Below are 16,853 nucleotides of genomic sequence, written 5' to 3'. Positions count from 1 at the left end.
TTCATAATAGTTTGTTTGTTTGCTACGTAAAATGGGGAAGCTGCTCTGTTCCAGAACTTCCTTTGTGTTTAATGCCATAATATTTCCTCCATTTCCTTCAGGTCTTCAGGTCATCCTTCCTGAGTACTTGCAGGAGCATTTTGTGCAGGCAGCTCTGAGCTATATTGCCTGCAATTCAGAGGGGGAGTTCATCTGCAAGGACAATGACTGCTGGTGTCAGTGCGGCCCCAAATTCCCGGAATGCAACTGTCCCTACATGGACATTCAAGCCATGGAAGAGAACCTGCTCCGCATAAGCGAGACCTGGAATGCATACAACAGTGAATTTGAAGAATCTGGTGAGATTTTTTTTTTTTTTAATGGTTGTTTTTCCCCCTCTTTGGCTCTATCTCATAGAATGGTTTGGGTTTCCACTGGTCCAATCCATGTTGTCTTTACGACTCGCTCGTGCCGCGTTAGTTTTTCCTTAATGCATCAAGGTTTGTTTCATACATCATTTCACCTGTCACGATCATCAGGACTTCCCGTTCCACAGAGAATGGGAGCTATGGGTAAAACCAGCTTCTGAACAACTCTTTTCACAACTCACTTGTTCAGTGCTGTCAGAAACTGCTGTCTAGACAGATGGTGGGAAAAGTAAGGAGAGCTCAGCAGACCTGGGAAAAATTGCTAAAAAAAAAAAAAAAAGGAATTGAGGGAGATAAGGAAAAGTCAGGAAAAAAATCATAAGTTCTAATGAGTTGTGTTGGAGAAAAAGAACAAATCAGTAAAAAAGAAAAGGAGGAAGACCATACAGTGGTCATGGGAGGAATAGAATATCAGTAGAAGAGTGTGAGTAAGCAGTACTTTATATATTCTTTTACTGTTAAAGACTGATTCCTCAGTTCAAGAGAACTGATAATTTCAAGAGACCCTGTATCAGTTAAAATTTAATTTGTTGCAACTTTTAATCTGATGCTGTTTTCTATCTGAGGCCTTTTTCCTATCCCCATTCTCACTTTTAGCAGGAGGACATCAGAACTTACAATATTTCTCCTTGGAGGATTACAGACACCTCTGAGTATAAAAGCAGGAATTCATGTCTTGGTTTTGTGTACATTTGGGTGCACTTTCCCAGTGAATAGTTGTACACCTTTCATTATTTGTGGAGCCATGCTATCATTTACTGCTTTGCAAACTAGGGCAAATAAATTGACTTTTCAGAGAGGCACTTATTTTAAAATATATTGTCCTATCTGAATGTCACAATTGTGACACTGTTGTGACACTGTTCAGTGCCTGAAGAATGTCCTTTGTAGGCACCTACTTAAGAGCAATTTTAGTCAAGCTGGAAAAACACACACGTCTGGGTCTGTGGAAGATTCTTACAGCAAGCTGCATAATGGACATCGAATTAATTATGAGTTTGAATCATTGCCAGATACATTTCTAGTCCTGTGCTCAGGTCTGTGACATGAACATCAGGGGAAAATTCGTAAGAGTTAAATTCTCGGCTTTTAAAAGACTCTTTAGCTCTGCTGGGTGAATCACTAAAATGCCAACTTCACATATATCTGTCAATTTGGTAATTGCAAGTAGGTGTGGTTACTAAGAAGTGTGAAATTTAGGTTATTAACACCATTGAGACACATGCCACACTCCCCTCTTTAGCCCTTGAAATATTTAAACCATTTTTAATCTAATAAATATACCAAGCATAACTTCCATAACTCAGAGGTAGCTTAGAATATTGCTGGTCTTATCTCATAAAGTGTTTTACATAAAGATGTTCATGGAAAGATGAGATAGGTAACCTTGTATGGGTCTGTGCTTGGAAAAAAAAGTTGGCATGTGAATTTTTGATTGATAACTTAGTCATTGAGCAGCCAACCTCATATGATTCATATATTAGCACTGATCAGTTCTTCTAGTGCTGTCACACATGGTCTGTAAGCATTTCCAGCCACACTGATTTCTACATATATATATATTATAACCATTGAGACATATTCTGAAACATTTGAAGCTTGAACAGTATTTCCATTATGAAAAGTGAACAAATATCAGTGTGATCTAATCCATGTTAATAGCACATTCTGGGAACAAAAGTGACCTTTATTAAGGAAAACTAAAAAACTGTGAAGTCTGTGTCTAAATCAGTGGAAGCCAGCTTCTGAGATAACAGTATGCTGCTTTATTCTAATCTATTTATAATAAAGAATAAATTCACTAGAAAGGCAGCCAGATTATGTAGACAATTCAGTCTGAGCAGCAAGGGGCAAAATAAAAGCACTCACTGCTGGTCTGTACAGTCTGCTATTAATGGCAGAGGAATTAATGAGCTAATGAATTCTGTTCTATGACACTGTCAACTCCAGAGTCAACTAAAGGTAAATACAAGAGAACTAAATTTTTACCTTTTCTGCTTCCAAACCCTTTCTTAGCTTACATGTTACAAAATAATTTTCTTACCCCAGAAACCAGTCTTGTCACCTCATAAAGACCTATATGACTGACTGGGTTCACTTGAGGCCATTCACAGTATTTGTGGGCAGGATTTAGTTTAAAGAGGAAGAAGTAAATATTCTGTTTAGGATGGTTTGTTTACTCTCTATATTATCTCTCCTCCTGTCTGTTCGAGATAAAACAACTGGGGAATTTTTTTTTTTTTTTTTTAAGAAATGATGACAGGGCTGGGGCTGTTCAGCCTGGAGAAGAGAAGGCTCAGGGACAATACCTGAAGGGAGGATTCAAAGAGCAAAAGGTCCTTTTGGTGGTGCCCAGCAACAGGGCGAGAGGAAATGGGCAGAAAGAGGAACACAGGAGGTTCCCTCTGGCCACCAGGAAACAGTTTTTCACTGAGGGTGACCTAGTACTGGCACAGTTTGCCCAGGGAGGTTGTGGAACCTCCAGTCCTGAACTTATCCTAAGGTTGACTAGCCATGCTCCTGGGCAGCTGGGTCTAGGTGACCTTTCTTCAGCAGGGGTTTGGACCAGGGGTTCTTCCCCATCTCAACCATGCTTTTGCTGTATGATCAAAGAATTGTCCTGGTTTCCACACAGGAAAACTCTGCTCTGCGATGTGGTCCTGTTGGTAATGGCAATTCTCTTTTGAGCCACCCTGACTGTCACAGGTTACATGACCAAACACATCCCAGTTCAGAATGTGCTGTTTATCCTTATGTGCAGATGGCATTTCACTCAGGCTCTTCTGGCACTTTCTAACTACTCAAATCCCATTTTGGAGGACGTTGCAGCAGTGTTATTTATCTCTCAGCAAATTTGGCTGCCTTTTTATCTCTCTAGCTGCCCTCTAGCAATAAATACTTACTTACCATTAGCTCAATGAGCTTTGTATAACTTCTTAGTGTCAGGTTATATACCAAGTTCTTAAAGAAATTACAAGAGCTACTTCAAATTGTTTACTCTGAACCATCTGCTTATTCTTTATCAGATCTTGTGGCCTCTAGACTCTATTGCTACCCAAGAAAATGAGCAGCTGTTTCCTTATCAAAAATCCATACGAAAGCTGTTCAACCTTTATTAACAAATTTCATTAGTTTCTTGAGGTATTTGACTGAATCACTGTGTAAGCAAAGCTCTCCCTGAGACCCTTATTCCAACAAGCCATGTTCTTACCACTAACATGTGGTACCTAAAAATATCACCTCTAATGGAGTTGGGCAGGGTTCCATTTACCTTTCCTGATGTGCATGAAAGTAGCCTTTCACTGGATTTTGTACCCTGAAAGGACAACTAGATGATCCAGTTTGACCTGCTGCTATCACAGGTCACTAAGTTTTCCTGAAATTCCAGGCTATGGAATCCACCCATGTTAGATTAAAGCTGTGCAATCTTCATGAGTGTCCCCTCAGGCTTCCTTACACTTTAGTGTTCAAATGTTCTTTAATTTTCTTGTTCCCCTTCTGCCCCAGTATAGAAGCACCTACTTGTCCAGATGCTTTTCCTACCTCATCTTCTCAGTGAACGACCTTTTGATTTCAGGAGAAAGGTTTGACCTAAGCATTTGGATGTAATTTGTTTCCTGCAATAAAGAGTGTCAAAACCTTGAAAAAATGATCACATTTTGGAAGCAGGTGGGACTTCCACAGCTTATGGGTGGAGCAGTATTGAAGATGGCACAGGTTAAAAAAATTGCATTGTTACACATCACTGGTTTGGGAAGATTTTGAGTGTCAAAAGAGTTAATACACAAAGAAACCAATCCTGACATAAAACACTGACGGGCAATTTAACATTTTCCAGAGATTGTGACCCACTGCTCTAAAACACAGGAAAGTCAAGAAGACCCCAAAACCACCCACAGGCTCTGGGTTCTGACAGAAAGGATAAGAACATGATCACGCATTGCCTGGGCCTTAATCTTAGTGTGGTTGGCTGCTGAGTATCTTTGGAAATCTGAACACTTCCTTTAAGCAATTTAAATGACAGCAATTTCCTTTAAAGGTGGTATGGTCATTGACACTGAAAAATAATTTTTAGCAGTCTCTGTAGTGTAATTGAATTTTTTGGAATTAAAAAAGCTATCAAAATAAATAAGCACATAGATGATAGTGTTACTGAAACAATAGAAAATGGAAAAATTGCATTTTCATAATTTCTTTTTTTTTTTTTTAATCACTGGCATTTATGTGACCTCCTGGAAATATGAAAGTAAAATCTTCCATCAAGCATTTATTTTCACATATCTGACATGTAATGGCAGCTTGTTGCCTTCTCTCTGCATATTGCACAATATGCTGAGCAGTGGAATCTTTTCCTCCCCTTGAAGGCAACAAAATCCCTTTTGAAATATATCCTTGGACAGCATTGGATCAGGAGATGTACAATAAATAGACAGATAATTTCAAAGTAGATTTGAAACAATAAACTCATTCTTTTAAGCATTTAGTTGAAATACCAACTAAGATGGAAAGAAAGAGCATGCCCACTACAAACTGGAAAGAAATTTGCCTGTCACAGCTGGGCTCAAAAGTGATTCAGTGAAGCACTGAAATATGTGCCTGTTTGAATAATTTGTAGTCCATTAACTCCAGGGATTTGACTTGAATGTCCAGCAGAAGCTTCAGTGGAGCAGAGCCAGAGCCATTGAGCCCTTGAAGGGTTTGACCACTGAACACAAACACTGCTCTCTCCAACAGACACGTGGCTTCACAGACAGAATTAATCAGAAGTCACCTTGCAAATATTTTGAAATGTATCCGTCTACAGCTTTGAATGACAAACAACTTCTCAAAATGTCAGGTTTGATTTTTTCAGTCACTTCTGTATCTGCTTTACACAGATAATTCAAAAGGTAAATTTCAGTATCACAGGAAGTTTGAGTGATGAAAGTACAGCCAAAGTAAATTGATATTAACTTTCACATTAATATTTGCTGAAACCATTTTCCATTGTCCATCCACCTACTATCACTGCTCTGATTGCAAAGTACTAACAGAAATGAATTGCTGGTGCAAGCTATTCTTAAATCCCTGGTTCCATTGGATTTGGATTTCATGTCTAATGCATTCCATAATTCCCTAATAACTCAGGGATATCTTGCTATTGAGCACTGATTACCTTTTAGATGTACTTAAAATCTTAAGACTTAAAATCATCTGAAAATCATCAGGCACAGTTTTGAAAGATTCACCTGAAAATGAGGTCTGAACCTCAGTTAATACATAGCAGTGCATAGATGTTAACAAAGATTTTGTTTGCTCAGCAGAGATTGCTTTGGAGACTTTGGAGTCCTGTTTGTCAGTTCAATTATATTTTTCCCTTTCCTTACTGTGGTTGAATTAACGATGTTCCAAAAATCCTTGTATAAAATAATTGGATTTAAAGGGTTGGAGAAAGTAGATTCTATTAGAGGAGATGATAAGCTTATTACTGAATTAAATATCAGTAATACTGAAGATGAGGAAGTCCAACCATTTCATTATTTTTGGGGGTAGCATTTGCATCCTATATAATTGCTTTTATGCAAAACCTACAGAAAGCAATAAGAAAGATCATCTCCATCATTCCATAATCTGCAGTGAGATTTAGAGAATTATCCATTTAATAGTGAATTTATATCTCCATCTCCAAAACTGAAAAATGTGGAAAATCACCATATTATGCTGATACACATTCCTAACTCTTGCTTCTCCTTCAGCTCACATTTTCCCAAATGAAACAAGCCCATGCTGTAAAATGCCAATTCTGGAACAAGAAAGGCTCTTTCCACTAAGCACATCTGCTTCCCAGTTCTGTGAAACTGGTTTAGGAAAGCCAAGCACTACAGAAGATTGGCCAAGCCTTTGTGGTCACACAGTGTCTTTATAAAACAGGACCCTGCCCTCACTTCTGGCTTCAAAATGGTTTCACTGTTTCTTGTGGAATACTCTGATCTCTGTTCTCACAGTGAAAGTTGCTTCCAACAGCCAGGCTGCAAACTGTTGTAAAACACAGCAAAATCAAAGCTGGAAATGAACATTGGCTCACACCTGGAAGTGCAGGTGCTCAGGGGAGAACTCCTTACACTCTCTGCAAGCCTCATATATTTGTTACAGCACTGCTTTTGTGACTGCTGAGGCTGTAAAGAAGATGCAAAATAGGAATTCTAAGATTGTTCCAACATCAGAGATGGTCCAACAGCCAATCAATATACCCACCCATAGCAAGTGATCATATTTGATCTCAAAATCTACACAAATCTCTTAGTACTTCTTAGAAAAGAGAATTGTAGTCGTAATTATTACATGTAGACACTCAGAGATGCTGAGCACATAGCAGTACAGAGTGATACATCTGTTGAGTTACTTTTTCATTCATTTTTTGTAGCAATCAAAAAATAACAGATACAGCAGGACTTAGTTAATTTGCTAAAAATATACTGATGCTTTAAGAAAGCAGGTGCAAAGCCAGGCAGTTGAACAAAATATAAAGTTTTATCTTTAACTTAGATTTAAATAGACTAGAAACTTTTTTCAAGTTGGTAAAAAAGTAATGTAAATAAATTTAAATAGATTGTCCAGTGCTGAAGACAGAGACCTTAGACATGTGATGCACAGAATACATGATGAGAAGAGCCAAAGACAAATTAAAATCTTCAAGATGAAATGTGAATCACAACATAAAGACGCAGGAAACCTGGGGTTAAGAAGTCTGCACCATCAGATAAGTACTAACATTTTCACCATTTCATACACTCCTACTCTGGAATCATCTTAATTATGGATTATATTAATATCTCCTGGCAGTGCATTAAGGAATGCAAACAGTGGAACAGTCTTTCTCCTCCTCTTCATCAGACAAACATTTTAAATTATTGCTGTCATGTTTTTTTTTTGTTTTTATGGACAACTCCAGAAAAGCTGCAGCAAATCTGCATTCAGTCTGTGAAGTTTAATCTTAAAAATCCTTCTATCTAGTCAGAAAAATCAAGTGTAATTTTGTTTGCCCCTCCCAATAAGGCATAGATTTTTGCTATTCCTGTGGCACAAATACTTTCTTAAAACTGTTTTAGCAGAAGAGGACACAGTGGGATTCCTTTTTATTGTCTCTCCTTACATCCAAATCAAAGTCACCTGGCTGACAATTAAAAAAGGTAATTCTTCCCAGCAGCCAGCTTGTAGATGGACATCATGGAGACACTGACCCAGGTCCCAGCCTTCTTCCTTCTTACCAGCAGTAATTATGACAACCCTAACAGCTAAAAAATGCCCTCGATAACTCCTGTGTAAAATACAGTGATGTTGTCTTAAAAATTTTCAGACTGCCATTTAATCTCTAGCTAAAAATTATCTTGAAATGCATAGTGTTTGCTATGGTTCTTCTACTACAGGAGAAGAGAAAATAACCACTCCCTGACCAAAAAAAGCCCAGAAAAGCTTCCCCCCCCCCCCCTCAAAAAAAAAGGCCAACAAAAATCCCTCAAGGAGAAACTACATTCTAAGACAGACATTTTAAAAAACGTACCAAATGTCTCATTTATGCCTATTTCAAATTACTAAAAGGAAGTAAAAGGGCAGAAGGTAACTGCAGGCATAATTTGGAAATGTCAATTTAAACAGAGATGTTGTGTTGTACACTCTGATCAGAAGAAACTTATTTTATTTATAATGGAAAAAAGATGCCCAGACTGATTTTCAGGCTGCGTGTTGAGATTTCAAATCTTAAATAACGTCACAAGATGACAAGGTTTGACTTGGCATCACAGACAGACTATAAATTCACAAAGCCACTCCATCACTGGCGGTGAAGGCATCTTGTACTAGAAGCCCCCTCCAGTGACATACTCCTACTTTTCCAGCTGCTGTGATTCAATTAAAATGCATGTAAAAGAAGACTAAAAACGAAATTTGCGTTTAAAGCTGAACGCTGGAGGATTTCCCCAATTTATAGAGGCCACAAATCTAACCCGGCTGTGTGACGAGCTTTGTTTTGGTGGGTTTGGGAGGATGCCCCCCGAGGGTCCTCGCACAGAGCCCCAGGCAGATGTGCTTAGGTCACTCAGCACAGTCTGTCTCTCTCTGTGACCTGGACGCACCCATTGCCACGCAAACAGAGTCCCGTTTGAAATCTTAATTCAAGGACTCCTTGTGAACAGCCTGAACTGACTCACAACTGGCAGATGAAGGTGCTTTTTAATCACTGAGAATAAAGACTTCAGTCAATACGGTTCAAACTATTTGCCCCTGAGCAGTAGAGCAGTGGTTTGCTTTCAAACACTGCTTACAGCCTCAGGCTCAGGGCCAAGAAAACTTAGCCCCCTGAGTTCTTAATATAATTATTGTTTTCTCCATTATCTTTCAGGGGTGTTAATTTGCCTCCCAGTAATTAACTTCCCTCTGTGGTTGTCAGGAAGTTTAATCAATAACATGAGCAGATACACCAAGCTGCCATTCCTTCAGTGACCAATACTCCCCTCCCCACCTCTTCCACCCCTGTGGAGGTGTCACTGTTTTAATGAAACGAACAGGTGGGATGTGCACAATTTCTCTGGAGGGTCAGTGTCTAAATCGTTCCTGTCCTATTAAAAAAATAGCAGTACAGCTGATATAATTGCCCCTGTTCCAAAACTAAAAGCATTATGCAACTCCTGCTAAAGCTGCACCTGGAAAATAAATTATTAAAGTTTTATGTGGCATTGCACTCAGATACTTCAAACACTGTGATGACATTGTAATAAGAGGAGGAGCAGAAGGCTTGATCTAATATAATTCTACTTATGTCCACCATGTACAGGACATAATGTAATTCCCTTCAAAGCTAGTGACAAAATCCCCTCGTTCTTGGTGGAATTCCAATCTGCCTTGGCAGCTTTGGGCTTTCTTTATTAAGAGTGATGTCACTCTGTGGCCTCTCTTTTCTTCTAGGGCAGTGTTGTCTGTTCTGATTCATAGCTTCTTAAATCTTCTCCTGGAACAGCTTAACACTGGTTATTTACTTCAATGTGTTTTCCAAGAACAGTTTTTCAGTTTCACTCATTCTCTTCCCTCCTTTATCCTCCTGTGAATCATTACATGTTTATTTACCCTACCCAGTTTTCAAACTGCAGGAATTCCCAGCATGTTCAATTAAGGTAAATTTTGGACAGAGGTTATACCTCTACCTGCCCATAATGAATATGTCTTATGCATTAAGTGAATTTATAGCTCTGTAGAAAGATAATAACTGGGACATTCATGTTGCAGGACTATCTCTAAACCACATTGAAGTCATAAAAATGTTTATCACAAAAATTAAAAATAACCCTTAGATAAATTTTTGAGACTTTTTTCTTGAAAGCTTACTGTGATTTCCAAAGAGCATCCTTTTGAAGGGCAGTGATAGAAACATTTTCACACCTGAAAGCAAACCTGACAGGATGAAGGGAATGTCCTTCGAACTCTAGGACTTACAGAGACAGCTGTGGAGTTTGGCCTTTTGGTTTCTGAAAAGGGAACTTGCTGTCGAGGTCATATTTAGATAGACAATAATAATCAAGTTGCTTCATTGTAGGAAATGTGAGTCCTTCCAGCTCGTAGCAGAGTCCAGGCAAGGTTTTTATCTCCTGTCCAGCAGAAATTCTGAATTAATCCACAATTTATAGGATGATATTCTGGTTTCACTACCAATTTTGACTGCAACTTTTTTTGCCTTTATGTGGCACCAGGAGACTTTCAAGGCCTGTGAGAGGAGGATTTTTGTTTCATGTTCCTCTAACAGGCTGACATTGCTAGCATTAACTCTATAACATACATATACCCACATGTGTTTGTATATTTATACACATGTCCAGCATCCACCATAGAATCACAGAACCATTAAGGCTGGATAAGACCTCTAAGATGATCAAGTCCAGCTATCAACCAGCACCACCACCCTGCTCACCACTAAACCATGTCCAAACATTTTTAAAACACTTCCATGCTTGGTGAGTCCACCACTGCCCTGGGCAGCCCGTTCAATACTTGACAATCATTTCCATGAAGAAATCTTCCTTAATATCCAATCTACAGCTTCCCTGGTGCAGCCTGAGGCCATTTCTTCCCATCACTTTTAACATTCACATGAGATTCCTCTCAACTATGCATACAAATGACTGGCAAGAGAATCTGTTCCCCACCAATTCCAGCTCCACGCTGACACTTGTCCCTCTTCCTACTCCACTGCCTGAATCATCCAAATTTTCTTCCCTGAGGCTTCTGTAGCAGCTGGATTGTTCCACTTCAAATAGTCTGTCCAAAAGGAAGTGTGGACCTCCTTCTCTCCTTGAAAAACAGAGACCATATCTTGCAGAAAACATTCATTTCCTTCCTCCTCTTTGTCCTTCAGAGAGCTTAAAGGAGAAATCCTTTGCTTTGGAGAAGGAAATTTTTAATTATCAGGAGAGCTGGCTGATTTAGCCTAAATTAGAGGGAGAAGGAAAAATCAGATTTACAATCTCTTCTCTGAAGAAATAAGGTTATTTCCAGCTGCAGTCTTCTGCTTCCTTAAATTGGATTATTTTCAAACATATATTTCTTGGAACAGAACTGCTACTTCTTTGACAAATTGAGTAATGCATCATGGGGAACTAAAATTCATGGCAACATAAAAACAAATATATGCTCATTTTAGCACTTTGTTTTCTCCAGGCTTCTGAATCATGGTGGGATATTTTAAAAAACATCTATCTTTTATAAATCTCTTTAATAACACCTACACAATATTGAGGCAGCACTTTAATGAACAGCAATCACATCCAACCGTTTGAAATGTGTGTCCCATGGTTTATATCCGCTCAGAATTCCAGCTTTGTGCTTTCAGGTCTTGATTTACAGCTGACAGTGGTATTTGACTCACTGTCATATTTATTGACCTGATTAAAATTAACAAAGCATTGTTATGGAATAGCAATAGTGGTCACACTGTTGGAGCAGCAATAGGTTTGCACAAACAGTCCAGTAAAACATGTGATAAAATGGGGATTAGGAGATCTTTCCCAAGAGAACTCTCACTCCTTACACTAATTGCAGCTCCTACTGAGGACTCCAAGGAGGGTGCAGCTGCCTGGAGCAACAGGCAAAATTATTTCTAATATTTGTAATAAAAGGCAACAATTAAATTTGGGGTCTGCTGTTCTAACTGCCCTATAAAGATATAGTAAGAGCCAGGCCTCTCCTCTGAGGAGAGTCTTAACAGAATAGTCCTTTGAAGTGTAGCAGAGATTAAGATTAATATATGAGATATTACAAAATATAGAGACAGTTACTTTGAATAAACCATCCAGGAATAATCTTTCAGTAACTGCAAAATTATGGGTTTTGTTTTGTTTGGGTTTTTTTTGGTGGGGGTGTTTTGGGCTATTTTTTTTTTTTTAATAAAATGCAGTAAAATGTTTTCCCTTAATTTTGAAATGTTTATTCTTTATTATTTTTTTATATTATAGCTTTGATGCTATAATACGATACTAAAAGTTGATCTAATAACAAAAAAAAAATTCTATTCTGTCAAGGAGAAGTGTTTTGACTAATTCAAAGTAAAGTAAAAGAGGAAAACTTTGTAATGTTCCTTTTAGAGGATTTCAGAGGAATTAGAGGCATTTGGAAAATTTTAGGAAATCTCTAAAGATTTAAGATAACTTTGGAAAGTTAAAAATCCTTTCACAAAATGGCTTTTCTTTGCACAATTCTACTTAAGAGCCCTCTTGGTGGTGATATGAATAGCTTTAGTAGCTCTCCTTTGCTGTTGTTGTGTGTGATATATTGACAGTCTTCTTTCCAGCTCTGAACCTGTAAGAAAAACCAGCCAGTATTTTCATTGAATAATGGTCTTCTTTGCAGCACCAGCAGATAACCAGCCCTGAAATGGACACACAGCAGGTCTGGCTGACTTTTGCATGTCCCCTTTTCTGTAGGGAAATAAACTTCTGGAGCTACTAGAGATAATTCCTAAGTTTTTTTCAATGAGAGCTTCTGGTCTGAATATTCTCGTTGGTTCTGATTGTCGCTGCTTTCCCTTATACAATATTATCTGTTTACTTTGGCTTGCTGTTAGAAGGAATTGTGCCAAAGGAAGGTTGGAGCAGTATTAAAACCAGGTGTAGGCAAATGATTGGCAGAGACAAGGAGACAGGTTACTTTGAAGGAAAGACACAGCAGGAATGAACTAAAACTGCAGCTGATTTTAATTTTTTAAATATATATAATTTAATGCAAAGTTTCACGTTCCTTAAGTAGTTTTTAATCTGTTGGGCATTACTCTGGCATTATTCACACCTCTGGAATATCATCTCATGGATGGGATGAGGCTCAGAGAGAGAATGACACAGCTGGAATGCATCAGGAGTCACACAGGGTTCAGGCCAGTGAGGAAAAGGGTGAATCTTTCCTAGGAACACACAGTGCAGGGTGACAGCAACACGAGCAATGGCAAAAGATGGGAAATGAAAATCCACCTTGGGTGTGTTGCTCAAATGCACTTGATGTGTGAAATCAGTAAGATGAGGAGGAAGGGAGATGCCTTCTCTGATATGGAGGAACCTGGATGTTTGGGGCTCTGCTCTGGGATGGACAACAGGGATGAGAATTTGTGGGTCAGGGTCAGAGGAGAGGCGAACAAGGGTGACATTGAGGTGGGAACCTGTTACAGACCACTCAGTCAATGTGAGTAAGTGGATGAAGCCTTCCCTAAGCAATTCCAAGATGTGTCGGGATCACAGACCCCGCATCTCATGGGGAACTTTAATCTCTCTGACATGCGCTGAAAAATCAACAGTGGAACAGAAACAGTCAAGGAGGCTTTTGAAAGTTGTCAGCAACAGCATCTTGATACAGGCACTGGATCAATCAAAAGGAGACTGACTATTCCCTAACAAAGAATTAACAAAGAACTGCTTCCTGGGGATGGAATAATCAACAGCAGCCTTGTCTGTAGGGCATGTGTTAGCTATGCACAGGATTTGGAAAGCGCAGGATGGGAGAGTAGCAGAACTTAGACCTGGGCTTCACGAAAGCATCTTTACCTAATTCTGGGAATTGGGAGAAGGTGTTCCCTCTGAGAAAGCTCTGAAGACAAAGGAGCTCTGGAAAGATGGCCAGGTTTTCAGGACAGCATCCATATACTAAAATTTGAGAGGTTTTAGGGATTTGCTAAAATGGACAACTTTAGGCAGAGTTACAAAACCAAAAAGCAGCAGTGCAGGAGGTGCAAAAAGGGACAGGCTACCAAGGAAAAACTCAGGAACACTGCCCAGGCATTTGGAGATAGTGATGGGAAAAGCTACATCCAGAGCTTGCAAGGAATGCCAAGAGCAACAAGAAAAGCTCTTATAATTGGAGGTAAAAGATTAAACAAGGAATTGTGGGCCTGCTGATGAATGGGTTGAGAGATTTTGGGATTTTTTTCAGAAGTACTCAAGGCATTCTTTGTTCTCAGTCTTCACCAGCAAATACTGCAGGTCATTGACTTCAAAAAGAGGAGGCACAGGGGAAAGGAGGCCCCAGGTATGAAAAATGGAACAACCAAGGGTTACTGGGGAGACCCTCACCTCTGGCAGTCCTTGGGAGTTAATGGAATGCATCTGGGGTTTTGAGAGACAGATGATATCCTGGCAAGGTCCCTTTGTCTTGAAAGATCTTGGAGAATGGGGAATATCCCTGCAAATATTACACTGATCATCAAAAAGAACCTGAAAGCCTGGCCCAGGGAATTGCTGATTGATGGGATTCACTTTGGTCATTGGGAAAATAATGGAGTAAGTCCTCTTGGGCAAGAATTTTGGAGATGCATGAGGTTTATCTGGCAAGGTTTTGGCAGTGAGGAACCGCAAGGTTGGCCTGTGCTGAGAAGAGACCAGGTGCTGCTCCTTGTCAGACAGAGCCAATGCCAGCCTCCTCCAAAACTGGCCACCCCTTGCCTAAAGCTGGCCCTGTCAGTGCCATGAGTGGTACCTCTGTGAGACCATAGGTGAGGAAGGGTAAACACTGCACAGCAGCTGTGAGAGAGAGGAGGAAGAAGACGTGAGAGAAACAGCCCTGCTGGCACCCAGACGGGTGAAGGAGCAGGAGGTGCTCCAGGTGCTGGAGCAGAGGTTCTCCTGCAGCCTGTGGAGATGTCCACGGTGAGGCAGCTTGTCCCCTGGCAGCCTGTGGAGGTTTGTGGTGGAGCAAGGGCTCTGCATCCCATGAGGGCCCCCTCTCCTCTGCAGCTGGAGATGCCCTGAGGGAAGGAAGAGCCCAGGCAGGAGCAGGTTTTCTGACAGGACCAGTGGTGTGTGGCAGACCAGGCTTGAATGGTGTGTTCTCAAAGGACTGTACCTGGTGGGAAAGACCCAGTGAAGGACTGTACCCACTTCTGGAGCCCTGGAACAAGAGCATGAGGAAGAAGGATTGTGAGAGACAAAGTCTTATGGACTGACTGCAGCCTCCCTCCTCCACCGCCTTGCAATTGTCATGAGGTGCAGGAAGTGGAAGAACTGGGAATGTAGGAGTGAAATTGAGCACTACAAGAAGGAAGGATTGGGGTGAAGGTGGTTTTAATTTTGCCTTTTTTTCTCCTCACCATCCTACTCTATTTTTAACTGGCAATATATTAATCCTCCCAACGCTGAGTCACTTTTACCCACATCTGTAACTCGTAAGAGGGATCTCCCTGTCTGTATCTCAGTCTGGGGACTTTTTCATCTTATGTTGTCACCCTGGGGAGTGAGAGAGAAGCATGGGGGTCATCCGGAAGCCAGCAGAGATGAAGGGAGTGCAAGGGACATGAGGGAGAAGATGATAAATCATCTCTGACCCACCTCATTCTCTGCATGATAAAACACTGACTTACGGACAAGAGGAGAACAAATGTAAGGTGCAATTTACTCTAGTTTTATCAAGGCTCTGCAAATGGAACCTGGTCACACAAATGGATTTTTACCCATCTATTTGTCCTTCCATCCACAGCCCTGTGTCTTACCCAGGGTACCAGGAGATAGAGTGCAGGGTTTGAGGGTGACGCATCCTATCTGAAAATTAGTGGCAAGTGCAATACAGCCAGGGTCTATCCCAGGACTGGTTCTCTTTACTTTCCTTAACAGTGGCTTGGAGAAAGTGCACTCTCATCAAGTTTGCAGATGTTGCCAGTTTGAAGGAGTGAGACAGAAATCTTCAAGGTCAGGGCTGGCATGCAGGGGGAACCTGGACAAGCTGGTGGATCAGGACAACAGGAACATTGTTGAAATTCAACAATGCAAAAAGAAAAATCCTGCTCTGGACAGGCAGAGCATCAGCTGGGGCTGGATCTGCCTTGCCAGAAGCAGTTCTGCAGGATGGTTCCTGGGGCAGAGGACAACGTGACCTGACAGTACCAAGGCCACATTTTGGGTGATACAAAGGAAGTCAGGGACCAGGACCTCAAGGAGGGGATAAGCCTCAGTGCTTTTCAGACCACATTCAGATGCTGCATCCAGTTTGGGGCTCCACAGCATAGGAAAGATTTCAGCAACCTGGAGTGTGGTTGGGGATGTCGTTGGAGAGGTGGGGCTGGAGAAACTGCCCCGAGAGGAGAAGCCCCAGGAGGGGCTGGTCAGCCTTGGGCATTCAGTGAACTCAGAGCAGCCACCTTGTCTGCAGGTAGGTGAAAGAGAGAGCCAGGCTCTGTATGGGGAGAGACAACAGGCACAAAGTTAAATGAGAGAGGTTCGCACTGGATATATGGAGAAATTTATTCCCCATGAGGACACTTGAGCCTTCATTGCAGCAGTTTCCAAATCCTGACTGGACCAAGCCCTGAGAAAGTTAATCTGATGTCAGAGTTAACATGCTTGAAGCACAGGATTGTCTCTCCTTGGACCACAGGCTGCCCAAAGAAATACCAAGTCTGACTTAACATCTGATCCCAGAACTCTGGTTTAAGAAGCGAGATGTCTTCCTAAAGTAGCAGTGCTTTGTAAAGAGGAGTGATAATTTGCAATTCTCATAATGAGAGTGAGAAAAGAGGAAATGCAGTGGAGAACAAGAATTCACTTGAGCTAATTTTGCAGTTGTCTGAAGCACTCTGACTTGGAGCAGCACATCAGCCTATATCATTGTTTGTTCAGACAGAATCACACCCTCCTGTGTTAAAGACCAGCTGATTTTTGTCAGTTTTCCTTAATACCACTGTAACATTCTGTTAGAGCCAAAGCAGATCAGTTTTTGCATGAGGTATTACTCACTTCTAGACTGTGATGGCAGAATTTTAATACCTCTAGAGCAAGTTAAAGAACTTGATTAAAAAAAGAGGATGTGTGTACAAATGACAGATGTACAGAATTTTAAGGGAGAAAGCGTTTTCCTTAAAGCCACATTTAGAGAAATGACAAAACAGCCCATTACAATTGCTCTTTAATGGTAGATTTTGACGTGATGATGTTATGTAAAAATTAATTTTCT

General features: G+C 40.5%; 1 protein-coding gene across 2 annotated transcripts in view; it reads left to right on the top strand.

Moving 5' to 3' along the window:
• BRINP3 (BMP/retinoic acid inducible neural specific 3) overlaps positions 1-16,853 on the top strand; it is a 174,880-nt gene that overhangs the window by 119,564 nt on the left and 38,463 nt on the right. For both annotated transcript variants that reach the window (XM_062497393.1, XM_062497394.1), the window contains one exon: positions 102-338. In XM_062497393.1, the coding sequence (XP_062353377.1) occupies positions 102-338 (237 nt within the window). The remainder of the gene's footprint in view (positions 1-101; positions 339-16,853) is intronic.

This window comes from Cinclus cinclus, chromosome 8 (assembly GCF_963662255.1).
Source record: "Cinclus cinclus chromosome 8, bCinCin1.1, whole genome shotgun sequence".
In the NCBI taxonomy this organism is placed as follows: Eukaryota; Metazoa; Chordata; class Aves; order Passeriformes; family Cinclidae; genus Cinclus; species Cinclus cinclus.
This window is presented reverse-complemented; position numbering and strand designations above follow the sequence as displayed.